The following is a 21172-nucleotide window of genomic DNA, read 5'->3' as shown; positions in this document are numbered from 1 at the left end:
GTAGCCTGGAGACAGGGTGCGAGAAGCCTGTAGTCATAGAGCTTTGTAGGTGGCAATCCTTTCCTGACTGTCACCTGTCAATCAGCTGTGACCCGACTTTACATGGGCTGGCTCTTGATAGGCGGGTATGGTTGTCTACCCCTCATGACTGCATGGGCTCTCCATCCCTGTCCTAGTAGATATGCAGCCATATTCTACTCCTGGCGGGGTCCCCCCAATACATACCACTGGCACTTTACTCACTGTCTGCTATATTGCAAATTCCCTAATTGCCGTTCTACCCTCTTCCCCACACTGCCGGCGGGGCTCTTGCCCCAACCCTCGAGAGTGCTTCGAGAGTCGTGTGGTCTCCCCCACCTCTACGGTCCAGCCCCTCCTTCGTCATTGCCTCCACCCTGCCCACATCTGCCGCCACCTGCTGTTCCCCATCACCGCCACCCGGCCCCACCCATCATCTGAGCCACATCACATATCATATCTTGTGCATAAACTGGCTGACATGCTGGTCACCAGTCGGCACCCTAAGCCGACCAGAGGAGGATGGGTTTCCCCCTTGAGCCTGGTTCCTTCCAAGGTTTCTCCCCATCTGCCACAGGGAGTTTTTCCTTGCCACTGTTGCCTTAGGCTTGCTCCTGTGGGGGTTTAGGCTAGGGTTGTCTGTAAAGCGTATTGTGACAACTATTGTAAAATACGTTATATAAATAAAATTTGATTGATTTGATTGATTGACCCGCTGCCCGGCCCACGCCCCCCCACTGCCCCGCCCACGCCCCCCATTGCCCCGCCCACTTCCCCTCCATTGGTCCGCCCACTTCCCCTCCATTGCCCCAGCTGTAGCCCTGCCCACTGCACCGCCAACGTCCCCTCCACTGCCCCGCCCACTGTCCCGCCGTATAACTGACAGAAAATCAGCCTGCAATAATGGCTGCCATGAAAAGAGTGGAAGGGTTAAAACTGTGCAAGACCTGTGGTCAGCAGTGTCACACAGCATCCGGCACACTCTGTTTGTGTAAGCAGTACTAATGTTAGAAGCACACTGTGTAAAAATACAATGCTCATCTGAAGAAATCTGACATACCCTGGGAAAAAACCCATAGTGGGTTCAGATTGGCCACGCACTGAGCTCTAAACACTGATGTCAAACGGCAAAGGTATATGTAATGACCGTCCCTACCTGCGTCAGCAAGTCTGTCACCACGGTGATGAGACCCCATCCTCTCCCTGTGGGGGCGGGTGCTCTGGGGCCACTTCCTCATAATAACCGCTTTACAAGCCAAGGTCAGTGTGTCTTAATGAGTAACCATGGTGACAGTCTCTTAGAACCAGCCGAGAGTAGCTGTAGAGTAGAGGAGAGTACAGGAGTTGGGGAGTAGAGAGGTGTACAGCAGAGGAGGTGGGAAGTAGAGGAGTCTACAGTAAAGAAGATGCAGTGTAGAATAGTGTAGGTGCATAGGAGTGTGGACTAGAGGGATGTAGAGAGATGTAGAGAAGGGGATGTGTAGAGCGATGTAGAGTAGAGGATGTGTAGAGGGATGTAGAGTAGAGGATGTGTAGAAGGATGTTAGAGGAGAGGATGTGTGGGGGGATGTAGAGTAGAGGATGTGTGGGGGGATGTAGAGTAGAGGATGTGTGGGGGGATGTAGAGTAGAGGATGTGTGGGGGATGTAGAGAAGAGCAAGAACGTAGGACAGAGGTGCACAGAGACATAGCAGTAGCCATGACAGTGTGGGGGTATTTGGAAAAACACACGCAGTGTAACAGGAATGAAACCAGAGATGACTGTCTGGTGACGAGTGGCTTGTGGTGCCAAATGTGGTTTTATTGGAAAACGAAAAATGCAGGCTCTTGTAATTCTTCCACTCCCGAAGCAGTCATTTAATTTATCATTCTTTCATTCTCCCTCTCACTGTGACACTACACACCTGAAAAAAATATATATGTACGTCTCAGAAGGATCCAGGAAAACTGTTAATTAGGCCCAGCTTAGCTCCGGAGACCGGCTTCTAAGCCTGATCTTTTCCGGGAAATTGCCAAAAACCGAACAGGAGCGCTTTCCTCCCTGACAGGGGGAGAAAGTTCTGGCAGCCACGGGCAAGAAAAAAAGCTGACCGGAAACATGGCTCCTCACAGCTCTCTTTGGGGTCGGCTGTCTCGCCCCGAAACTTTCCATCACAGGGCACCGCTGCAGCACGTTCTGAGGCTCTAGCTCAAAGGGAATGGCCGCCGTCCGACAGAAACTGTCTCACGCAGCAGAATGCAGACAACTGTCTGTGTGCTAACATGTAGCGCCTGTTTCTGTGCTGACTCTGAGTCCGTGTGTGCTAACATGTAGCGCCTGTTTCTGTACTGACTCTGAGTCCGTGTGTGCTAACATGTAGCGCCTGTTTCTGTACTGACTGAGTCTGTGTGCTAACATGTAGCGCCTGTTTCTGTACTGACTCTGAGTCTGTGTGCTAACATGTAGCGCCTGTTTCTGTACTGACTCTGAGTCTGTGTGCTAACATGTAGCGCCTGTTTCTGTACTGACTGAGTCTGTGTGTGCTAACATGTAGCGCCTGTTTCTGTACTGACTCTGAGTCTGTGTGCTAACATGTAGAGCCTGTTTCTGTGCTGACTCTGAGTCCGTGTGTGCTAACATGTAGCGCCTGTTTCTGTACTGACTCTGAGTCTGTGTGCTAACATGTAGCGCCTGCTTCTGTACTGACTCTGAGTCTGTGTGCTAACATGTAGCGCCTGCTTCTGTACTGACCCTGAGTCTGTGTGTGCTAACATGTAGCGCCTGTTTCTGTACTGACTCTGAGACTGTGTGCTAACATGTAGCGTCTGTTTCTGTACTGAGTCTGTGTGCTAACATGTAGCGCCTGTTTCTGTACTGAGTCTGTGTGCTAACATGTAGCGCCTGTTTCTGTACTGACTCTGAGTCTGTGTGCTAACATGTAGCGCCTGCTTCTGTACTGACTCTGAGTCTATGTGCTAACATGTAGCGCCTGCTTCTGTACTGACTGAGTCTGTGTGCTAACATGTAGCGCCTGTTTCTATACTGACTCTGAGTCTGTGTGCTAACATGTAGCGCCTGTTTCTGTACTGACTCTGAGTCTGTGTGCTAACATGTAATGTCTGTATCTGTTTCTGTGCTGACTTTAAGTCTGTTTTCTAACATGCAAACTGACATGTACTGACTCTGAGTTTGTTGTGGACAGCTGTTATGGACAGAATTATGGACAGCTGTTACTTATTATCCTGTCATAGCCGGGGAGGGGGGGGGGGGGTGGGATGCTGATCCTGCATACATGAGGCCTTGGACAGTCATATGTTTTCCTTCTCAAAGAACAGAGGCAAGAGCAGATCAGTGCCAGGCTACACTGACACCCCCCCCCCCACGCCCCCAGACAGAGCACCCTTCCTGTAAAGCATTTCTTACAGAGAAGTGCATTATGGGAGACCACTCTGCCTCGTCTCCCACAAAAGATTTCTTCTCAGCCCTAAATTGTGGGCGAGAGCAACAGCGCCCCCCGCTGGCCGGCAACAGTCACGCTAATTCAAGACAGATAAAATGCTCGTTACTTTAGGCCCCCAGATAGGTTTGGCGGTAAGACATGCAAACACACGCCTGGAGATCTTCCAAGGTCAGCCCCGGAAGAGTCAGTAACACAAAGGGGACAGAGATCGCACGCTTCCCATTCGCTGCTCATATATCTGAGCCCAGATTGCACGCTTCTCATTCGCTGTGCATATACCTGAGCCCAGATTGCACGATCGCATTCGTTTGTGCATTGTACGAGCGTCCGAGGAAAAGCCCCGGTTTTCACGGCGTATATGCGATCCAGATGTGTGGCAGAAAGGCTCTTCTGTTCAGCGCAGAGCCGGACGCGCAGAGCGATCGCGCGTACAGAAGCCCGGGCGTCCGGGCCGCCGGCGAATCCTACGCCTCTCACAGGCTTACGCTTCAAGGGTAATTGTGTTTGAGTTTCGCCGTTTTTAACGCGATCGTAATCTGCAGAGAACCGTTGGCGCAGCTGGAGGAAACGCTGACTTCCTGCTGATGGATGAGACGCAGAATTGGCTCTGAGGAGAGTTCCTGCCGTCCAAATGAAACGGCCAATTAGAGCGACCGACGTCCTGTTTGGTTTCTTAGAAAATGGCAGGGTTAATGACGAGCCATATCGCCATGAGCATTCTGCTCCAGAGCATTTCAGAAACATTCAATCATCTGTCTGTGGGTCTGCGCGTGTGCATCTGTGTGCATGTGTGTGTCTTATTTGTGTATGCACTGTTTGTGTGTGTGTGTGCATATGTGTGTGTGCGTGTGTGTGTGTATGTGTTTGTGTGTGTGTGTATGTATGCGTATGTATGTGTGTGTGTGTGTGTGTGTGTGCATGTGTGTGTATGTATGTGTGTGTGTGTGTGCATGTGTGTGTATGTATGCGTGTGTGTGTGTGTGTGTGTGTGTGTGTGCATATGTGTGTGTGTGTATGTGTGTGTATGTATGTGTGTGTGTATGTGCGTTTGCGTGCTTGTGTGTGTGTGTGTGTGTGTGTGTGTCTGTCTTCACGCGTGTGTGTTTATATGCACGTAGCCACCCACGTCTTGGACATCCTGCAGAGCCGCTCTCTCTCTGAGACAGACGGAAGAGAGCTGGCAGCAGGTACAGCAGCGTGTGCCTTCCCACAAAAAAAAGCCTCTAATTTCAGAGCCGAGAGAAGAGGTATAAACGCCTGTGAGTCAGCAAACAGGATGTTCACCTGAAGGAACAAGAGGGGAGATCCTGTCGCTGATAGTGACTCACTGCTTTCCTAAGAGAGTGGAGCACGGTCCCCTAACCCAAACCCCTAACCCCTAACCCTACTACAAAACAACAAGGCACAAGGCAAATCATCCCACTCATCACCACCTCCTCTGCATTTAGCAAAGCAACAAACAGGAAAAGCAAAGAGAACCGAGCCAGGACCCTGCAAAGCACAGACCTGCTCCAGGACTACAAAATCACCTCTGCCTACAAAAGAAACAAGAACCTGGCAAGCAGCAAACCACCAGAAATCAACACGGCACCCACGCAAGACCCGGCGTGTTACAAAAAGGGCGCTACACTCAAAGAAAAACACGACAAACACCACATACCTAATCAAGCAAACACTTACAGTCAACACAATCAACTGCATAAAAGTTATAAGGCATAATCACTGTGATATACAATACGTAGGAGAGACAGTGAATACAATTAGGACTAGATTAGCACAACACATATATGACATTAAAAGCCACAGAGACACACGCCTAGTGGCTCACTCCCTTCACCATGGACTCGGGGCATTAGAATCGTTACGTTATATCGTACCTCCAAACAAATGCTAACTGAACACCAGTAGACAAATGCAGGACAGAAAGACGCTGGATTGTCAAACCCAAAACCAGATTCCCAGGAGGACTAAATAAATGCACATAAACATTAACACAAGAGGGACCTAATTCTTTCTACTTAAATTTTCCAGTACACTGAATGGCCAGTGCAAACTGTTCTTTCCCAAGGGGCCCTCAGCAGGGGTAACTTGGGAAAGAAAATTTTTCCTAACGTAACCCCAACCCAAGCACACCGCAGTCAGACAGAGCTGTCTGTATGGAGCTATCACAACAGTTTACCCTCACATCTACATTTCATCCTGTTGTGCTCTGACTGGCCGTGCCCTGACCACATCAGTGCTTCGGCTCTTCGGCTCCCTCTGGTGGCTGGAGGTTGCCGGGTCAGCACCAAGATGGTCCGAGGTTGGCTGGCGCTGTAGACCTTTGCCCAACTCAAGGGAAATCCAATCAGAGATAAACTGGGCCAGATTTGGGAAAAAAAAAAAACAGCCCTGAGCCAGAACACATTGGAGGAAGGATGATGTCATGGTACAGCTTGCGTGGGGATGTCACAATGTTCTAATCAGCAATCCAGCCAGTGGCTGGAGGCCAGGATTCTTGTCTAATCGCTTGTCACTACCTGACAAAACCACTGAAGCACTTTGATTGGTTACTACCCAGAATCAATAGATGTAGTCCAGTACCACTTTTTGTGAGCAGTCAGCTAATGAGAGTGTTTCCTTCTTCATGAACAGAAACTGCTGATTAAAAGTTCATTTAGAGATGATTCACTGTGCATTATATGAATGTAGAGAGCAGGTGAAACCTGTTTTGACCTGGGTGCTATGATGGATGATTTCTCCCAAATATATCTCCTTGCTAGCAAGATAGAGGTTTGGAGTTTTTTTTCGTATTGTCTGCAGATTATGGGCCGATGTAATAGCTCTATTACTTTACTGCAGTGGGTTATTTTGGTAGAACCACAGGCCCATCTCCCAAACCCAGTTCCACTCCCTACACGTGACACATGACCTCATACTGATGTCATTTTCGGAACTGGCTGCTGGCACAAACAGTCTATGCAGTTATTCAGGGCCACAACCATGGATTCAGGTTTGACAATTCAGGTTTAATTATTCGTTGAAAGACATTTTAAATGAGAAGTGTTGAGAGGACACCGAAAGCTTTTTTGATGCTATGGTTCTCGCGCCAGTTCCCCCGGTCCACGTTCGTGGACAAATCCCCCCAGGTCCACAATCGCCTGCCCCCAGTCACGTCCTGTTCAGGGCCCCCAAAATCCTGGAGCCGGCTCTGGTTATCGGGCTCCTGTGTGGGAACTCGGCTGCATTTTAATTACAGCTGGGTGTTTAACACGGAAGTCACAGGTGTCACAGATTCTGTGATTTTTTTTGGCAGTTCAGTGACTTTCCCCTTTCGCCATTTTCTGCGATTTCCTCTGTTTTTAGTGCTTTTCGTGGTTTTTCAGGCAGTTTTGAATGATAACTGTCAACCTTAACACAGCCTACAGTATTGTTTGTATTGGCTTATGCATTTTAACAATATTGCCAATTGCTGGGAAAAGCAAAGCAGGACAATTTATACAGATCCTGGATTGCGAGATTAAAATTAACGTCCATGTCAGTTGCAATCAGATGTTTGACGGCCCCTGTCGACGATGTTGATGCCCAGTGATCCTTCCCCCGCTACCATAACATCAGTGACAAGAGACGCTCCATCAAAGGCCAAACCTGGCTATGCACAACATATTGCACCAAAACAAAATTGTAATAAATAAAAAATGGACGCATGGTAACCGTGTTGCGTTTCACTGATGCAATTTGAGCACGCCCTATTTCTAATTAGGTTCTGTTAAATTAAAGGCTAAATAGCGAGCCCTTTATTCCCGTGATTAAATGCACCAGCCAATAAACATTTTGCTCACCATTCAACTCACATACCTATGGGAAATTTAGAATCTCCTGCATGCCTTTGGACTGTGGAAGGAAACCACGGTACCCGGAGGAAACCCACGCGGACACGGGGAGAGCATGCAAACTCCACAGAGAAAGGCCCCAAGCCGAGATTCGAACCCACGACCTTCTTGCTGTGAGGCGACAGCGCCACCCACTGCACCCATGCCCCCCACTTACTCATAGGCTATTTGTGCCCAGCAGCCAGTTACTGCCTGTTGATTTAGTGAAACTTCAAACACTTATTCCGGTTGCTATAGTTGCGCATGATTTATTAAATTAATAGATCTCATGCGCAGCCATGGAAAATAACGTTTTTATTCACTCAGTGATTTCTTCTGCTTTTTCCTGTGATTTTCGACTTTGCTGTGACTGCTCAGAGACTTCAGCCAATATTTTCTGTGACAGTTATCCAGCCTTGGTTATGTTAATATTACAGAACAACTCCAGCAATAATCCTGCCACCCAGCTGCCCTGTGGCTCTGATTTTTGTAAAAAAAAAAATAGTAGATAGTCGCCACACATTATTTACAAAAAAAATACATGAAGATCTACAGTATTTTATTTATGTGTTAACAAAGTAGTTTCCTATTTGATCGTAGATAGCAATTTATCATTCTGTCGCTAGTAGGTAGGTTTGGGTTAGGCTTAGGGCTAGGTAACCCAGCTGACACTACACAGATGCAGACATGGGCATAGTACAGCAGTGTAGTACATAGTACAGCAGTACAGTATATAGTACAGCAGTGTAGTATATAGTACAGCAGTGTAGTACATAGTACAGCAGTGTAGTACATAGTACAGCAGTGTAGTACATAGTACAGCAGTATACTACATAGTACAGCAGTGTAGTACAATGGGTAAAGAACTGGTCTTGTAAACTGATGATCACAGGTTCAGTTGTGATTACCAGTTCATTGAAAATGTGCAATGTGTAAAAAACATGAAATACATATTCTGTTTGATTTACAATAAGTTTCCAAAAATTGTACCGTATTAATTTTCTTCAAAGGGTATATAGCGACACCATGTGGTCAGAGGCAGCTCCTGCACAGCTTTATTAAACATACTGTATCTTTACGTAGAACAGTATAAGGCTACATGTGTAAACCACTGGAGGGAAACTGTAACCTTAAAGGTTCTGCCAAATGACTGTTTTCCGTGCTTTAGACCTCAAACACCAGAACAGAGATTATAAAGCTGGCAGGACATCAGAAAACTCTCTAAATATCCATAATATCCTTCACAGCAAACAGAAACTAGCTGGGCCAATCAAAAACTAAAGTTAAAATAATATTTACAAATGCGATAAAGCGAACTATCCCTTTTAAAAGCACACATTTTAGTGACAGATTATAAAATGCATTTGCAAAGTAAGCATAATTTTAGTATGAAATACTTAATTGCTGAGCGTGTGACCATATAACAGCCACAGGAAGCCTTTTCTACACTTAAGCTTCTACATCATACACACTGCTTTATGCATTATTGTTTATATAATCCAAATTTTAAAAAATAATTTGACATAGAATACAATAATACAATACACTGCACTAGTATTAGGAAAGAAATAGTTATTCATATTGATAAGTATTTGAAAATAGATACTGGTCCTATGGAGATCTCATGATGTCTGGACCATCCCCCTTTTAGTCCTGCTGCTCCATCACCATGGGAACGCCTGGAAACAAACATTCCACACATGCCAGTGGTTACAGACAGCAGTTACTGTAGCTTCGAGGAATAAACTTCTATCAACCCAGAATGCACAGTAGGGGGACATTATGCAATAACCATAACTTTGACTGCAAGTTCCAGCCAGCCATGCAATGGCTAACTAACTAAAGATGTTCTCAGATTTTCTGCATTAAAAAATTCATATAACTTGACATTTTACTTTCAGGTTGTATACAACCACGTTTGACTATGCAATGCCTGCTTTTATTTTAACTTTCTCTTTAAAATTTTGAATTTTCAAAAGTAGTCAGCTCAAGCCAGCTAATGTTTGTCCCTCAAATCTTTGTAGTGACACATTAATCTAGTAACACATTAACACATTGGTTTTATCACTTCATACCACATACATGCCAAAAACCATGACAAGGTGGGCGACATAGCTCAGGAGGTAAGACCGATTGTCTGGCAGTCGGAGGGTTGCCGGTTCAAACCCCGCCCTGGGCATGTCGAAGTGTCCTTGAGCAAGACACCTAACCCCTAACCCCTAACTGCTCTGGCGAATGAGAGGCAACAATTGTAAAGCGCTTTGGATAAAAGCGCTATATAAATGCAGTCCATTTACCAAGGTAAAATCAAACAGGTCCTGTCAGTGTCAAAAGAGTGTCAGAGTTAAATATTGTCTACTGAGCAGCAGACTCCAGTCCCTGGTCTCTAATCCCCATCTGCACAAGAGAGGCTATGCAGGCTCTTTCTGTGTTCTCCCATAATGCATTGCATCTTGCAAAGTTTATATTATCACAGAAATGGAATATACTACAAACTATATTTAAATAAAACATATTATCAAGATATTTCTTACATTTCACAATAAGCGTACAGGCAAATATGCTAATTATTGCCGCTTTCAGATATAGAATTATATACTTTTAAACAGATTCCTGTGAAATATTTCTATTATATTTTCCAAAGATTCCACACATTTACTGTATATTAAAGTACATTCCAGTTCTGCAAAAGATGGCATCCCAGCCAAAGACTGATTAGCATGGCCTTCCAGACAGGATACAGACCAGCACATAACCGGTCACATGACAGAAGGCTTTTGCCATTAATGTTTACCTGCCCTATCACAGAACAGCACCTTTACTGGTCAATAAGGTGCATGCAGTGTGCTTGGACTAGCTGCACCTGTAACGGCTAGCTTTAGCATTAGCTCATGCTAGCCTGAGCTCTCATGGATTGAGAGCATTCTACAGCAATGGGACGGCACAAAAATGTGATTGAGCATTCCGAATTAAAAAAATAAAATTTAAACAAAAAGATTAATCATTTTATAAAGACCTCATTCAATTGTATTCAATTATTGACTGTTAATTTGCCATGGATAATTAACATAGAAACAGGATTACCATGAAAAGAATGACACTTCTGCTAACACAACCCATGAAGTTTCATTCTGGTGGATTCTGAAAAAAAGAAAGACACAGATTTGAGTATATTCAGTGGGATTATAGTCTCCATCTTGTGTTCTCACTCAAGACAAAATATGAACAAACTGGACTAATGTACATTAGAACAGTTAGTGCATGTAATTTTGTTATGAAATTATTATTTATTATTATTTATTTATTTTACAAAAGTCAACATTAACCAATGGACAACTGATGAGGATACAGTTGTGGTCTGGACAAATGTATTGGCACCCTAGCACACCCTAGAATGTCTTAAAATTAAATTTCTACTTTAAAAAAAAATTTAATGTCTAAAATAAGTAGAAAAAAGCTGAAAAACCATTTTGGTCTTCACACTTTTACTGATTTGATTTCCATCCTTAAATGAGGGTAAAAATGACCATTCAATTACATTTTCATTTTCTTCAGTAATTTTCTGCACAACACTGCAAATGGAAATTTTCAAGGCTATTTTCCAATAGCTTGGCATTCCTCTTTCAACAGTTCGTAATGTTACGTTTGAAGTCCTCCAAGGACAAGACCAAAAGTGCAAAATTGACCACAACTCTTGCAACCAGTTGGTTTAGACAGTTGAAAAAGCACTTCACACAACTGCCAAAGACCTAAAGGTTCACCTGGAGAACACTGGAACAACAGTTTCAACCTGCACCAAATTGTTCACGCTTCTGGGTATGTGTGTGTTTGTGTGCAATAACCTCACCTTCAGCAGCACTACCAGCAGGCCAATAAGCAGCCCCAGAGCCAAAATGGCCTCTGTTTATATGTGTGTCCGTGTGCTATACCCTCACCTTCAGTAGCACTGCCAGCAGGCCAATAAGCCACCCCAGATCCAAAATGGCATCTGTTTACATGTGTTTGTGTGCTATATTCTCACCTTCAGCAGCACTACCAGCAAGGCAATGAGCAGCCCAGGAGCCAAAATGGCATCTGTTTACATGCATGTTCAGGTGCTATATCCTCACCTTCAGCAGCACTACCAGCAGAGCAATAAGCAGCCCCAGAGCCAAAATGGAGGCTAGAATGGCCCATACGCAGGTGAACCTGGCACAGCTGCACAGGCGCCGGAGCATGAAGAAGCGAACTCTGCGCAGTCGGGCGGGGGACTGGGGCGGGTAGCGGGCCTGGTTCAGGCCCTCCAGAGCCAGGGGTCGGACCAGGCAGCCTCGCAGGTGGCTCAGCTGGTCAAAGGTGTGCCGGCCGTGGTACCGGCCCGTTCCGCTGTGGCCTGCAGCGGATAGAACAGCGGGATGGGTTTACTTCCTCTGAACTACACCTGGTGCCTGCACCCCTCCCAAATCTGGTAGTAGCTGAACTACACCTGGCTCCTACACCTCTCACAAATCTGGCGGTAGCTGAACTACACCTGGCGCCTGCACCCCTCCCAAATCTGGCGGTAGCTGATCTACAGCCAGCACCTCCACCCCTCCCAAATCTGGCGGTAGCTGAACTACACCTGGCTCCTGCACCCCTCCCAAATCTGCTAGTAGGTGAACTACACCTGGCTCCAGCACCCCTCCCACATCTGGCGGTAGCTGAACTACACCCGGCTCCTCCACCCCTCCCAAATCTGGCGGTAGCTGAACTACACCCGGCTCCTCCACCCCTCCCAAATCTGGCGGTAGCTGAACTACACCCGGCTCCTCCACCCCTCCCACATGGCAGTTGGCGCGTCTCACCTACGCCGCCGAAGGGCAGGGAGCTCTGCGTGTAGTGCATCATCACGTCGTTCACAGTCACGCCCCCGCTGCACGTCTCATCCAGCATGCGCCGTACCACCTGCGGGAGAGGCGGGGTCAGGGGGGCGGAGTCAACACCCAGCCACACAACAGCGCAGTCAGGGGGCAGAGTCAACACCCAGCCACACAACAGTGCAGTCAGGGGGCAGAGTCTCACCCTGCTGCACAACAGCGCAGCCAGGGGGGCGGAGTCAACACCCAGCCACACAACAGAGCAGTCAGGGGGGCAGAGTCTCACCCTGCCACACAACAGCGCAGTCAGGGGGGCAGAGTCAACACCCAGCCACACAACAGCGCAGTCAGGGGGGTGGAGTCAACACCCAGCCACACAACAGCGCAGTCAGGGGGGCGGAGTCAACACCCAGCCACACAACAGCGCAGTCAGGGGGGCGGAGTCTCAGCCACACAACAGCGCAGTCAGGGGGCAGAGTCTCACCCTGACGCACAACAGTGCAGTCAGGGGGCGGAGTCTCAGCCACACAACAGTGCAGTCAGGGGGCGGAGTCTCAGCCACACAACAGTGCAGTCAGGGGGCGGAGTCTCAGCCGCACTACAGCGCAGTCAGGGGGGCGGAGTCTCACCTTATTGCTGGAGGAGAAGACGTACAGGGCCAGGGGCTTCTCTCTCTCGTTGATAAAGCGAATGGCCTCGTCCTCCCCGCTGACCGTTACTATGGGCAACAGGGGGCCAAAGATCTCCTCCTGCATCACCCTGGCGGCGGGGTGCACGTCCGTCAGGACAGTGGGGGCTGATTCGGAGAGAAAGTCAAACACACACGTCTTAACATGCTCCACGTGATATCTACATACACACCTAATGTACCCACACCTGTAACTTCCATACTACACACACAGTACCGATGTAGCGCTGTGATTGGTCGCTGCTGCCACCCAGTGCCACTGTGCAGCCCTCCAGCAGGGCCATGACTCGAATGAAGTGGCGCTGACTGATGATGCGTCCATAATCCGGGGAGGTCATGGGGTCATCACCATAGAACTCCTACAACCAGACACAAGATTAACCACAGACAGTAAGAAAGACATGCAGTTAGACCACAGCACTGGCTGTGATTTACTTGTGTAATTAGCGTGTGTGATTAGTGTATGATTAGCATGTATGATTAGTGTGTGTAACTAGTGTGTGAGATTAGCATGTGTGACTAGTGTATGTGATTAGTGTGTATGATTGACCATTATTAGTGCATGTGATTAGGGACCTGTGATTAAATTGTGTGATTAGTGTGTGTGATTAGCCTGTGTGATTAGCGTGTGTGATTAGTGTGTGTGATTAGCGTGTGATTAGTGTGTGTGATTAGTGTGTGTGATTAGCGTGTGATTAGTGTGTGTGATTAGTGTGTGTGATTAGCGTGTGATTAGTGTGTGTGATTAGTGTGTGTGACTAGCCTGTGTGATTAGCCTGTGTGATTAGCGTGTGTGATTAGTGTGTGTGATTAGTGTGTGTGATTAGTGTGTGTGATTAAATTGTGTGGTAAGTGTATGTGATTAGCCTGTGTGATTAGTGTGTGTGATTAGTGTGTGTGACTAGCCTGTGTGATTAGCCTGTGTGATTAGTGTGTGTGATTAGTGTGTGTGATTAGTGTGTGTGATTAGTGTGTGTGATTAGTGTGTGTGATTAGCGTGTGATTAGCGTGTGTGATTAGAGTGTGATTAGTGTGTGTGATTAGTGTGTGTGACTAGCCTGTGTGATTAGCGTGTGTGATTAGTGTGTGTGACTAGCCTGTGTGATTAGTGTGTGTGACTAGCCTGTGTGATTAGTGTGTGTGACTAGCCTGTGTGATTAGTGTGTGTGACTAGCCTGTGTGATTAGTGTGTGTGATTATCCTGTGTGATTAGTGTGCGTGACTAGCCTGTGTGATTAGTGTGTGTGACTAGCCTGTGTGATTAGTGTGTGTGATTATCCTGTGTGATTAGTGTGTGTGATTAGCGTGCGTGACTAGCCTGTGTGATTAGTGTGTGTGATTAGCCTGTGTGATTAGCCTGTGTGATTAGTGTGTGTGATTAGCCTGTGTGATTAGTGTGTGTGATTAGCCTGTGTGATTAGCCTGTGTGATTAGTGTGTGTGATTAGCCTGTGTGATTAGTGTGTGTGATTAGTGTGTGTGATTAGCCTGTGTGATTAGCCTGTGTGATTAGTGTGTGTGATTAGTGTGTGTGATTAGCCTGTGTGATTAGCCTGTGTGATTAGTGTGTGTGATTAGCCTGTGTGATTAGTGTATGTGATTAGCGTGTGTGATTAGCCTGTGTGATTAGCGTGCGTGACTAGCCTGTGTGATTAGTGTGTGTGATTAGTGTGTGTGATTAGCCTGTGTGATTAGCCTGTGTGATTAGTGTGTGTGATTAGCCTGTGTGATTAGTGTATGTGATTAGCGTGTGTGATTAGCCTGTGTGATTAGCGTGCGTGACTAGCCTGTGTGATTAGTGTGTGTGATTAGCGTGTGTGATTAGCCTGTGTGATTAGCGTGCGTGACTAGCCTGTGTGATTAGTGTGTGTGATTAGTGTGTGTGATTAGCCTGTGTGATTAGCCTGTGTGATTAGCGTGTGTGATTAGCCTGTGTGATTAGCGTGTGTGATTAGCGTGTGTGATTAGTGTGTGTGATTAGTGTGTGTGATTAGCCTGTGTGATTAGCCTGTGTGATTAGCCTGTGTGATTAGTGTGCGTGATTAGCATGTGTGATTAGCGTGTGTGATTAGTGTGCGTGATTAGCATGTGTGATTAGCGTGCGTGACTAGCCTGTGTGAGCATGCATGTTTGGGTGGAGCTCAGACGGTGTGTACCTGCAGTGTGTGACGGATCTCCTGCACCACCCGGTCCTGGATGCTGGGCTCACACAGGATGTAGTCGGGGGCGATGCAGGCCTGGCCGCAGTTTGAAAACTTCCCCCAGGTGATTCGCCTTATTAAACAGGGTCAGAAGGGCAAAGATGTGCACACACATCTGAACACACATGTACAGAGAGACACACGCACATTTATAAACTTAGCTACATGAAAATCATCAAATTGAACAGAATCTTTCTCTCCAAAAACAGTTTTTGATTCATCCCGCACCTGCCCCCTGCATCTCACCTGCAGGCTGTGCTGATGTCACAGTGCTTACCTGCAGGCTGTGCTGATGTCACAGTGCTTACCTGCAGACTGTGCTGATGTCACAGTGCTTACCTGCAGGCTGTGCTGATGTCACAGTGCTTACCCGCAGGCCGTGCTGATGTCACAGTGCTTACCTGCAGGCCGTGCTGATGTCACAGTGCTTACCTGCAGGCCGTGCTGATGTCACAGTCCTTGTGTATGTAGCAGGGGCTCTTCCCCCCCAGCTCCAGGGTGACGGGGGTCAGGTGACGGGCGGCGGCCTCCATCACCAGCTTCCCCACACTGCTGCTCCCCGTGTAGAAGATGTGGTCAAAGCGCTGCCTCAGCAGCTCCTGGGTCTCCGGCACCCCCCCCAACACCACGGGGTACATCTCCTGGAAACACACACACAGTGACATCACACACAAGTACAGTGCCATGAAAAAGTATCTGTCCCCTCCCTGATGTCGTCTGTTATTGCATATTTGTAACTCTGAATGGTTTCCGATCTTTAGACCTAATGTAACATTAGACAAAGGGAACCCAAGTAACCACAAAATACATTTTTTAAATTATTAATGAAAAAATTTATCAACCACCCATATGACCCATGTGAAAAAGTAACTGCCCCCTTAAATTTAATAACTGGTTGCACCACGTTTAGCAGGGATGACTTTCTAAACGTGGTGCAACCAATGATCTTGGATCATTTTCTTGCTGAATAACCCAATTTTGCTTCAGCTTCAGCTCTCAGACAGATGACCGGACATTCTCCTTAATATTAATAATTTTCTGCTACAGAGCAGAATTCATGGTTCCTATAAAAATGGCAAGTGGTCCAGGTCCCGAGGCAGCAAACCATCCCCACGTGTGACTGTTGGTATGATGTTCTAACTGTGAAATGCAGTATTCGTTTTACAGCAAAAATAATGGGACCTGTGTTGTCCAGGAAGTTCCATTTCTGACTCATCTGTCCATAAAACACTATCCAAAAGGCTTGGGGATCATCTAGGTGCTTTTTTTGCAAATGCGAGATGAGATATATTTCAACAACTTTTTTCTCATCTCTTCTGGAATATCTTTGACCGTGGCATAGTGAGTTTGTCTAAATATTGTTGGGACTAATTCACTCTGACGGTAAGGTTCAATATGAGTGAGATTCAACAGGGCTGGCAGCAATCAAGTCTGGCTGTATTCAATCAGCTGAATCCAATTATCAATTCAATTTGGTTAATTGGTTGATTGAGTAAATTGATCGATTCATTTTTCATAGTAATACGGGTGTTCGAGTGATATGGGTGTTTGACAACTTTTTTAATTAAATAAATCCATCCATTATCTATTCCCACTTATCCTGGTCAGGGTCGCAAAGAGGCTGGAGCCTATCCCAGCGTGCATTGGACGAGAGGCAGGAATGAATCCTGGACAGGGCAATCATTAAATAAATCAAACATTCATTTAAAAAATGTGTTTTGTGCTTACTCAGGTTTCCTTTGTCTAATTTTACAATTTGTCCAAAGATCTAAAACACAGTGTGACAAATATGCGATAATAGAGGACATCAGGGAGGGGGCAGATACTTGTTCACAGCACTGTACATCAGACAGGCGTGCTGTGACATCATAAACACAGTGACATCACATACATGCAAGACATCAAACTCACACAGTGACACGTGCAAACAGTGAAATTGCACACAGTGACATCACACACACACACACACACATGCACAAGCAGACCTGACACAGAGGGTGACTGGTTAAATCACCTTATCCAGGTATTGTGGGAGGAGCTCCTGTAGAAGTCTGGAGGAATGCTCACTCAACTCTGATGGCTTCACCACAGCAGCATTGCCTACAGAGATGTACTATTTCATATTAGCATTTTGAACTAAATGTATATGGCGCCAATGCACATGGAATTGATAAACGTGAACGGATTTGATCTGAGAGAGAGAGACAGAGGTAGGTAGGAAGGGAAATGTACCAGCTGCAATGGCCCCGATCAGGGGCTGGAGGGTAAGTGCCCAGGGGTAGTTCCAGGCTCCGATGATGAGCACCACCCCCAGGGGCTGGGGCTGGATGAACACCTGGTCATTGATGGTGAGCAAGGTCTTCTCCACCGGCCGAGGCGCCGCCCACTCCGCCAGCCGGTCCAGGGCCAGGGAGATCTCCCCCTCCAGGCCGATGAGCTCGAACAGCTGCGCGTCAAAACCGCTCTGCCCACGGCAACCCAAAAAAACCGTCAATCAGCACCATAACCACAGCCCTGCCCAGCAGGGGGCTCCGTGGTCACACTCTCACAGTCCACACCAGGGGCGCTCATCTCCGGTCCTGGAGGGCAGGTCTGCGTGGTGCTTTTTGTTCGAACTGATTACCTTAGTTGTAGTTTTCTGACAGCTCTACAAACTACGCTGGTTCCCTCCTGTGCAGCCCAGTAAAGCCTTTAGGATGCACTTCCAGCCTGCACCTGTAGCTGGTGCTTATACAAATGTCAGCTCAAGGAATGTTTGAGCAAATGAAATAATTAAGAGCAGAGGTTGCTACAAAAATCGTAAACGGAAAAGGCCCTTGTTGCGCACCCCTGTTCTAAACAGTTTAGGATGTGCTGCGGGGTCTCACCTTGTGCAGGTCTAGTTTGAGAGAGGCGGAGATTTCGGACTCATGCTCTGCCATCATCTGACGCAGGGCCTTCAGCTGCTGAACTCTGAACCCCAGGGGTCGCGACCTCCCAGACAGGAAGGCTGCTCTGCTCCTTTCCACCACCTGCTTCTCCATAATGAGCTATGAACACACGTCTGCACGTGAGTAAAGTCAACATCACAGTCTCACCTTGCACACATTATCTCACACGTTTGCACACCTTAACTCAATCACATATACCAGGTAAATATCACATACAGTGCTGTGAAAAATGGGTGTTACAAATGTGTTTTTTGTTTACTCAGTTTCCTTTCGTTTAATCTTACATTTTGTCCAAAGTTCTAAAACCGTTCAGTGTGACAAAGATGCAGTAGGCCTAATAGAGGTAAAAAAAACAGGAAGGGGGTAAATAATTTTTCATGGCACAATACTTCCATCACGGTGTAAGGATTGCTTTCATTTGTCGGTATTATTTAGCCAGACACATAACTTGTCTATATTACTCATTTATAAAAGATAATTCCAGGTTCTATTAGAATTTTTAAAAAGTAATTTCACAGCGTTATAGTCGACAAATCACTGCATGAAAATATCTTTAAGAGAGCTGAACTGAACAAGCACTCAAATAATAATAATAATAATAATAATAATAATAATAATATTTACTTCAGATACTTACATTTTCATTTCGCGCTGTAAAATGGCTAAAACAATTAAGCGTTTTACCAAGCGTTGTACCATGAATACACACGGAACTGTCCGATTTTATTATTTACCTTCCACAGTAAAATATTGTAGTACGGTTATGCCTCCATATAGCCTACAGTAGCCTGTACTAAGGTATCGCGTGCTCTTGTAGTGTAGCCTATTTGGATAACGTGCGCTCTTAGTAGCGCGTTCAAATCATTTAAACAAAATAATTGTTACTTATTTAGACCTGACAGTTGTGCAAAAGCACATTTCAGCAAGTTAGCCGACGAGTGGATAGCCTACAATTAAGTAGGCAACAATTTCGGTGGCATGAAATTTAGACTCACCTTAAAGAGTGGGGCTCGGGGGACCGTGTACTTGGCGGCCAGCGGACTTTCGTTTTGAGATGAGAAAACCAAAATCGGGAAACGAGCTGTTTCCCAAGAACTATTTAGAAATAGGGATTTCCATATTTAGTGGGCTTGCTTCCGGGCAAGCCCACTCTTGCTATCTTTCTTTTCTTTTTTTTTTCTTTCTGATCTGCACTTTCTGCCCAATTTTTTTTTAGCTCTAACTAGTCATACAGTTTTTGCACTACATTCAAACTTTTTACACCAAACCTCATTTCAAAACGAAAATCCACTGGCCGCCAAGTACACGGACCATATATGTTGAACACCCATCCAATGGGCACATAGGGTTACAGTAAAATTGGGATGGCAGGTATGCCATCCCGGCAAGTTACGCCTTGGCGGGGGCATGCCCCATACCTATACAGCACAGAGAGTTTGGCATTATTATATAGCCCAGTGGAGACCAGAAATGGAACAGGGGGTGGGCCTTGGCAAGACAGGGTGGGCACTAGTCACTGAACAATATTCAGACCTTCCCAATTTTTTATACGCACATAGTCTGAGGGACTCTAACAATATTCATCAAGAAAAATGATAATTAGTTGTTTTACCTTAGTATATTATTTAGATTGCACAAACCTTAAAGCCGTTTAGTATTCTTATGGGATTTTCAATATGAAGATAATGTCCATTTTAATCTCCATTTTCACCTCTACTCCACATCTCTCCTACTTTGTCTCCCCTCCCACACTGTATACTATGACATGTAAAGGAACGTGAAAAAATGTGCATGCTACCGCACAGCCATAGCAGCTACAATCACACATTTTAACAACTCTGAAGACACAAAAAGGGCTGGTCCCACATTCAAACACCTTAATAGCATGGGTTATCAGCCCTGGCATCCAGAGCTCGGACTATGAAGTTATGACCCCATGAGTTCTTATCCTTATCCACTTACATTATTAAACAATGAGGTGTGCCCTCCCCTTAGGTAACATCAGACTACGCAGACAGAGCCAGAGATAAAGTGTGACATATTTAAAACTGAAGATATTTTTTAAAGTTCTGACTTACTATGATATGTCTTTACATAATCAATCGGAGACGAGTGGGCTTACTGTTGAAAACTGCGATTAAATGGTAAATGGTAAATGGACTGCATTTATATAGAGCTTTTATCCAAAGCGCTTTACAATTGATGCCTCTCATTCGCCAGAGCAGTTAGGGGTTAGGTGTCTTGCTCAAGGACACTTCGACACGCCCAGGGCGGGGTTTGAACCGGCAACCCTCCGACTGCCAGACAATCGGTCTTACCTCCTGAGCTATGTCGCCGCCGATTATCTCGTCATAGTCCAGTGAGTCACTTAGTTCCCGTTCAAATGATATCAGTGACAAATTATTGAGACGAGTAGCTAAGGGTGTTTTCATATTGGGTACGATTGCTTCGTACCGTGCCTGAGTACGATTGCCCCCCCCCACTCCCCCGCCGCTCAGCTTTCACATTAGTGATGTTGTCCCGTACCTGAGTACACCTGCGGCATCAACTACACGACATTTGTTTATGTTGTCGCTCCAGTGTAGAAAAGCGCGCCAATCGCAAGATCCCAAGCGCATGCAATGGAGTCGACCTTCGCACTGTGCCTACTGTTATTGCTATTTTGGAGACAATGTCAAAAACGACCCTCTCGCCTGCCTTCCTACTTTATCAGCTATGGCAGTGCAGGTCAGAGGGTGAGATTGGCGCGTGCTGTGCGCATGCGCAGATTTTGCAGGAGACAGGCGGCGTTGAGAAATGCCTTTAGTAGCTCTACTCGCCGACTGCTACTCGCGTTCGTCAGTAAGGTGAGAAACAGACCAGTTGTTGACCGGAATAGTTATGTCACATTCTAAATAGCAGTCCACTTCCGTGTTTTGGTACAGTAGTTTTCACACCTGATGCGAACTGTACCCGAGTGCACATGAACCGTACTCGACCCCACCTTTTCAAGTGGACCCGGGCGCGGTTCGGTGATCCATGCCCGGGTACGGTACACAGTGTTCACACTAATCAAACGAACTGGACTTTGGGGTCAAGTGTACCCGGATCCAGGCCCGGGTCCCTGATGTGAAAGCCTCCTGAGAGAGCTGAACTGAACAAGCACTCAAATAATAATAATAATAGTCATAATTAAAGCCGCAAGCGGCGTTGGGAGGGGTCCAAGCATTG

General features: G+C 46.4%; 1 protein-coding gene across 2 annotated transcripts; it reads right to left on the bottom strand.

Moving 5' to 3' along the window:
* Positions 1–8336: 8336 nt before the first annotated feature.
* LOC118209883 (aldehyde dehydrogenase family 3 member A2-like) lies at positions 8337–19078 on the bottom strand. Of its 2 annotated transcripts, none has more exons than XM_035385601.1 (12): positions 18958–19078; positions 17900–18061; positions 17265–17496; positions 17047–17132; positions 15465–15673; positions 14988–15105; positions 13050–13191; positions 12774–12940; positions 12133–12232; positions 11419–11681; positions 10394–10450; positions 8337–8988 (listed from the first exon to the last, which is right to left on the bottom strand). In XM_035385601.1, exons 2-11 carry the CDS (start codon positions 18053–18055, stop codon positions 10436–10438), a joined length of 1488 nt encoding a protein of 495 aa, XP_035241492.1. In that variant the 5' UTR covers positions 18056–18061; positions 18958–19078; the 3' UTR covers positions 8337–8988; positions 10394–10435. The 2 variants fall into 2 exon arrangements, with proteins under 2 accessions (XP_035241492.1, XP_035241493.1); XM_035385602.1 differs by lacking the exon at positions 18958–19078 and adding an exon at positions 18697–18712.
* Between the last annotated feature and the right edge of the window lie 2094 nt (positions 19079–21172).

The sequence above is a fragment of the Anguilla anguilla genome, chromosome 12 (assembly GCF_013347855.1).
Source record: "Anguilla anguilla isolate fAngAng1 chromosome 12, fAngAng1.pri, whole genome shotgun sequence".
NCBI classification, from domain to species: domain Eukaryota; kingdom Metazoa; phylum Chordata; class Actinopteri; order Anguilliformes; family Anguillidae; genus Anguilla; species Anguilla anguilla.
Note: the sequence above shows the minus strand (reverse complement) of the source record. Positions and strands in the feature narration are given on the sequence as shown.

What these genes read in the sequence shown, in the direction of transcription:
- LOC118209883 (XM_035385601.1), bottom strand. Translation starts at nt 18,055, where the DNA reads ATGGAGAAGCAGGTGGTGGAAAGGAGCAGAGCAGCCTTCCTGTCTGGG. An exon ending in TCAAACTAGACCTGCACAAG is followed by an intron (nt 17,497 to 17,899) that starts GTGAGACCCCGC and finishes TGCCGTGGGCAG; the next exon opens with AGCGGTTTTGACGCGCAGCT. An exon ending in TCTTCTCCTCCAGCAATAAG is followed by an intron (nt 12,233 to 12,773) that starts GTGAGACTCCGC and finishes CCTCTCCCGCAG; the next exon opens with GTGGTACGGCGCATGCTGGA.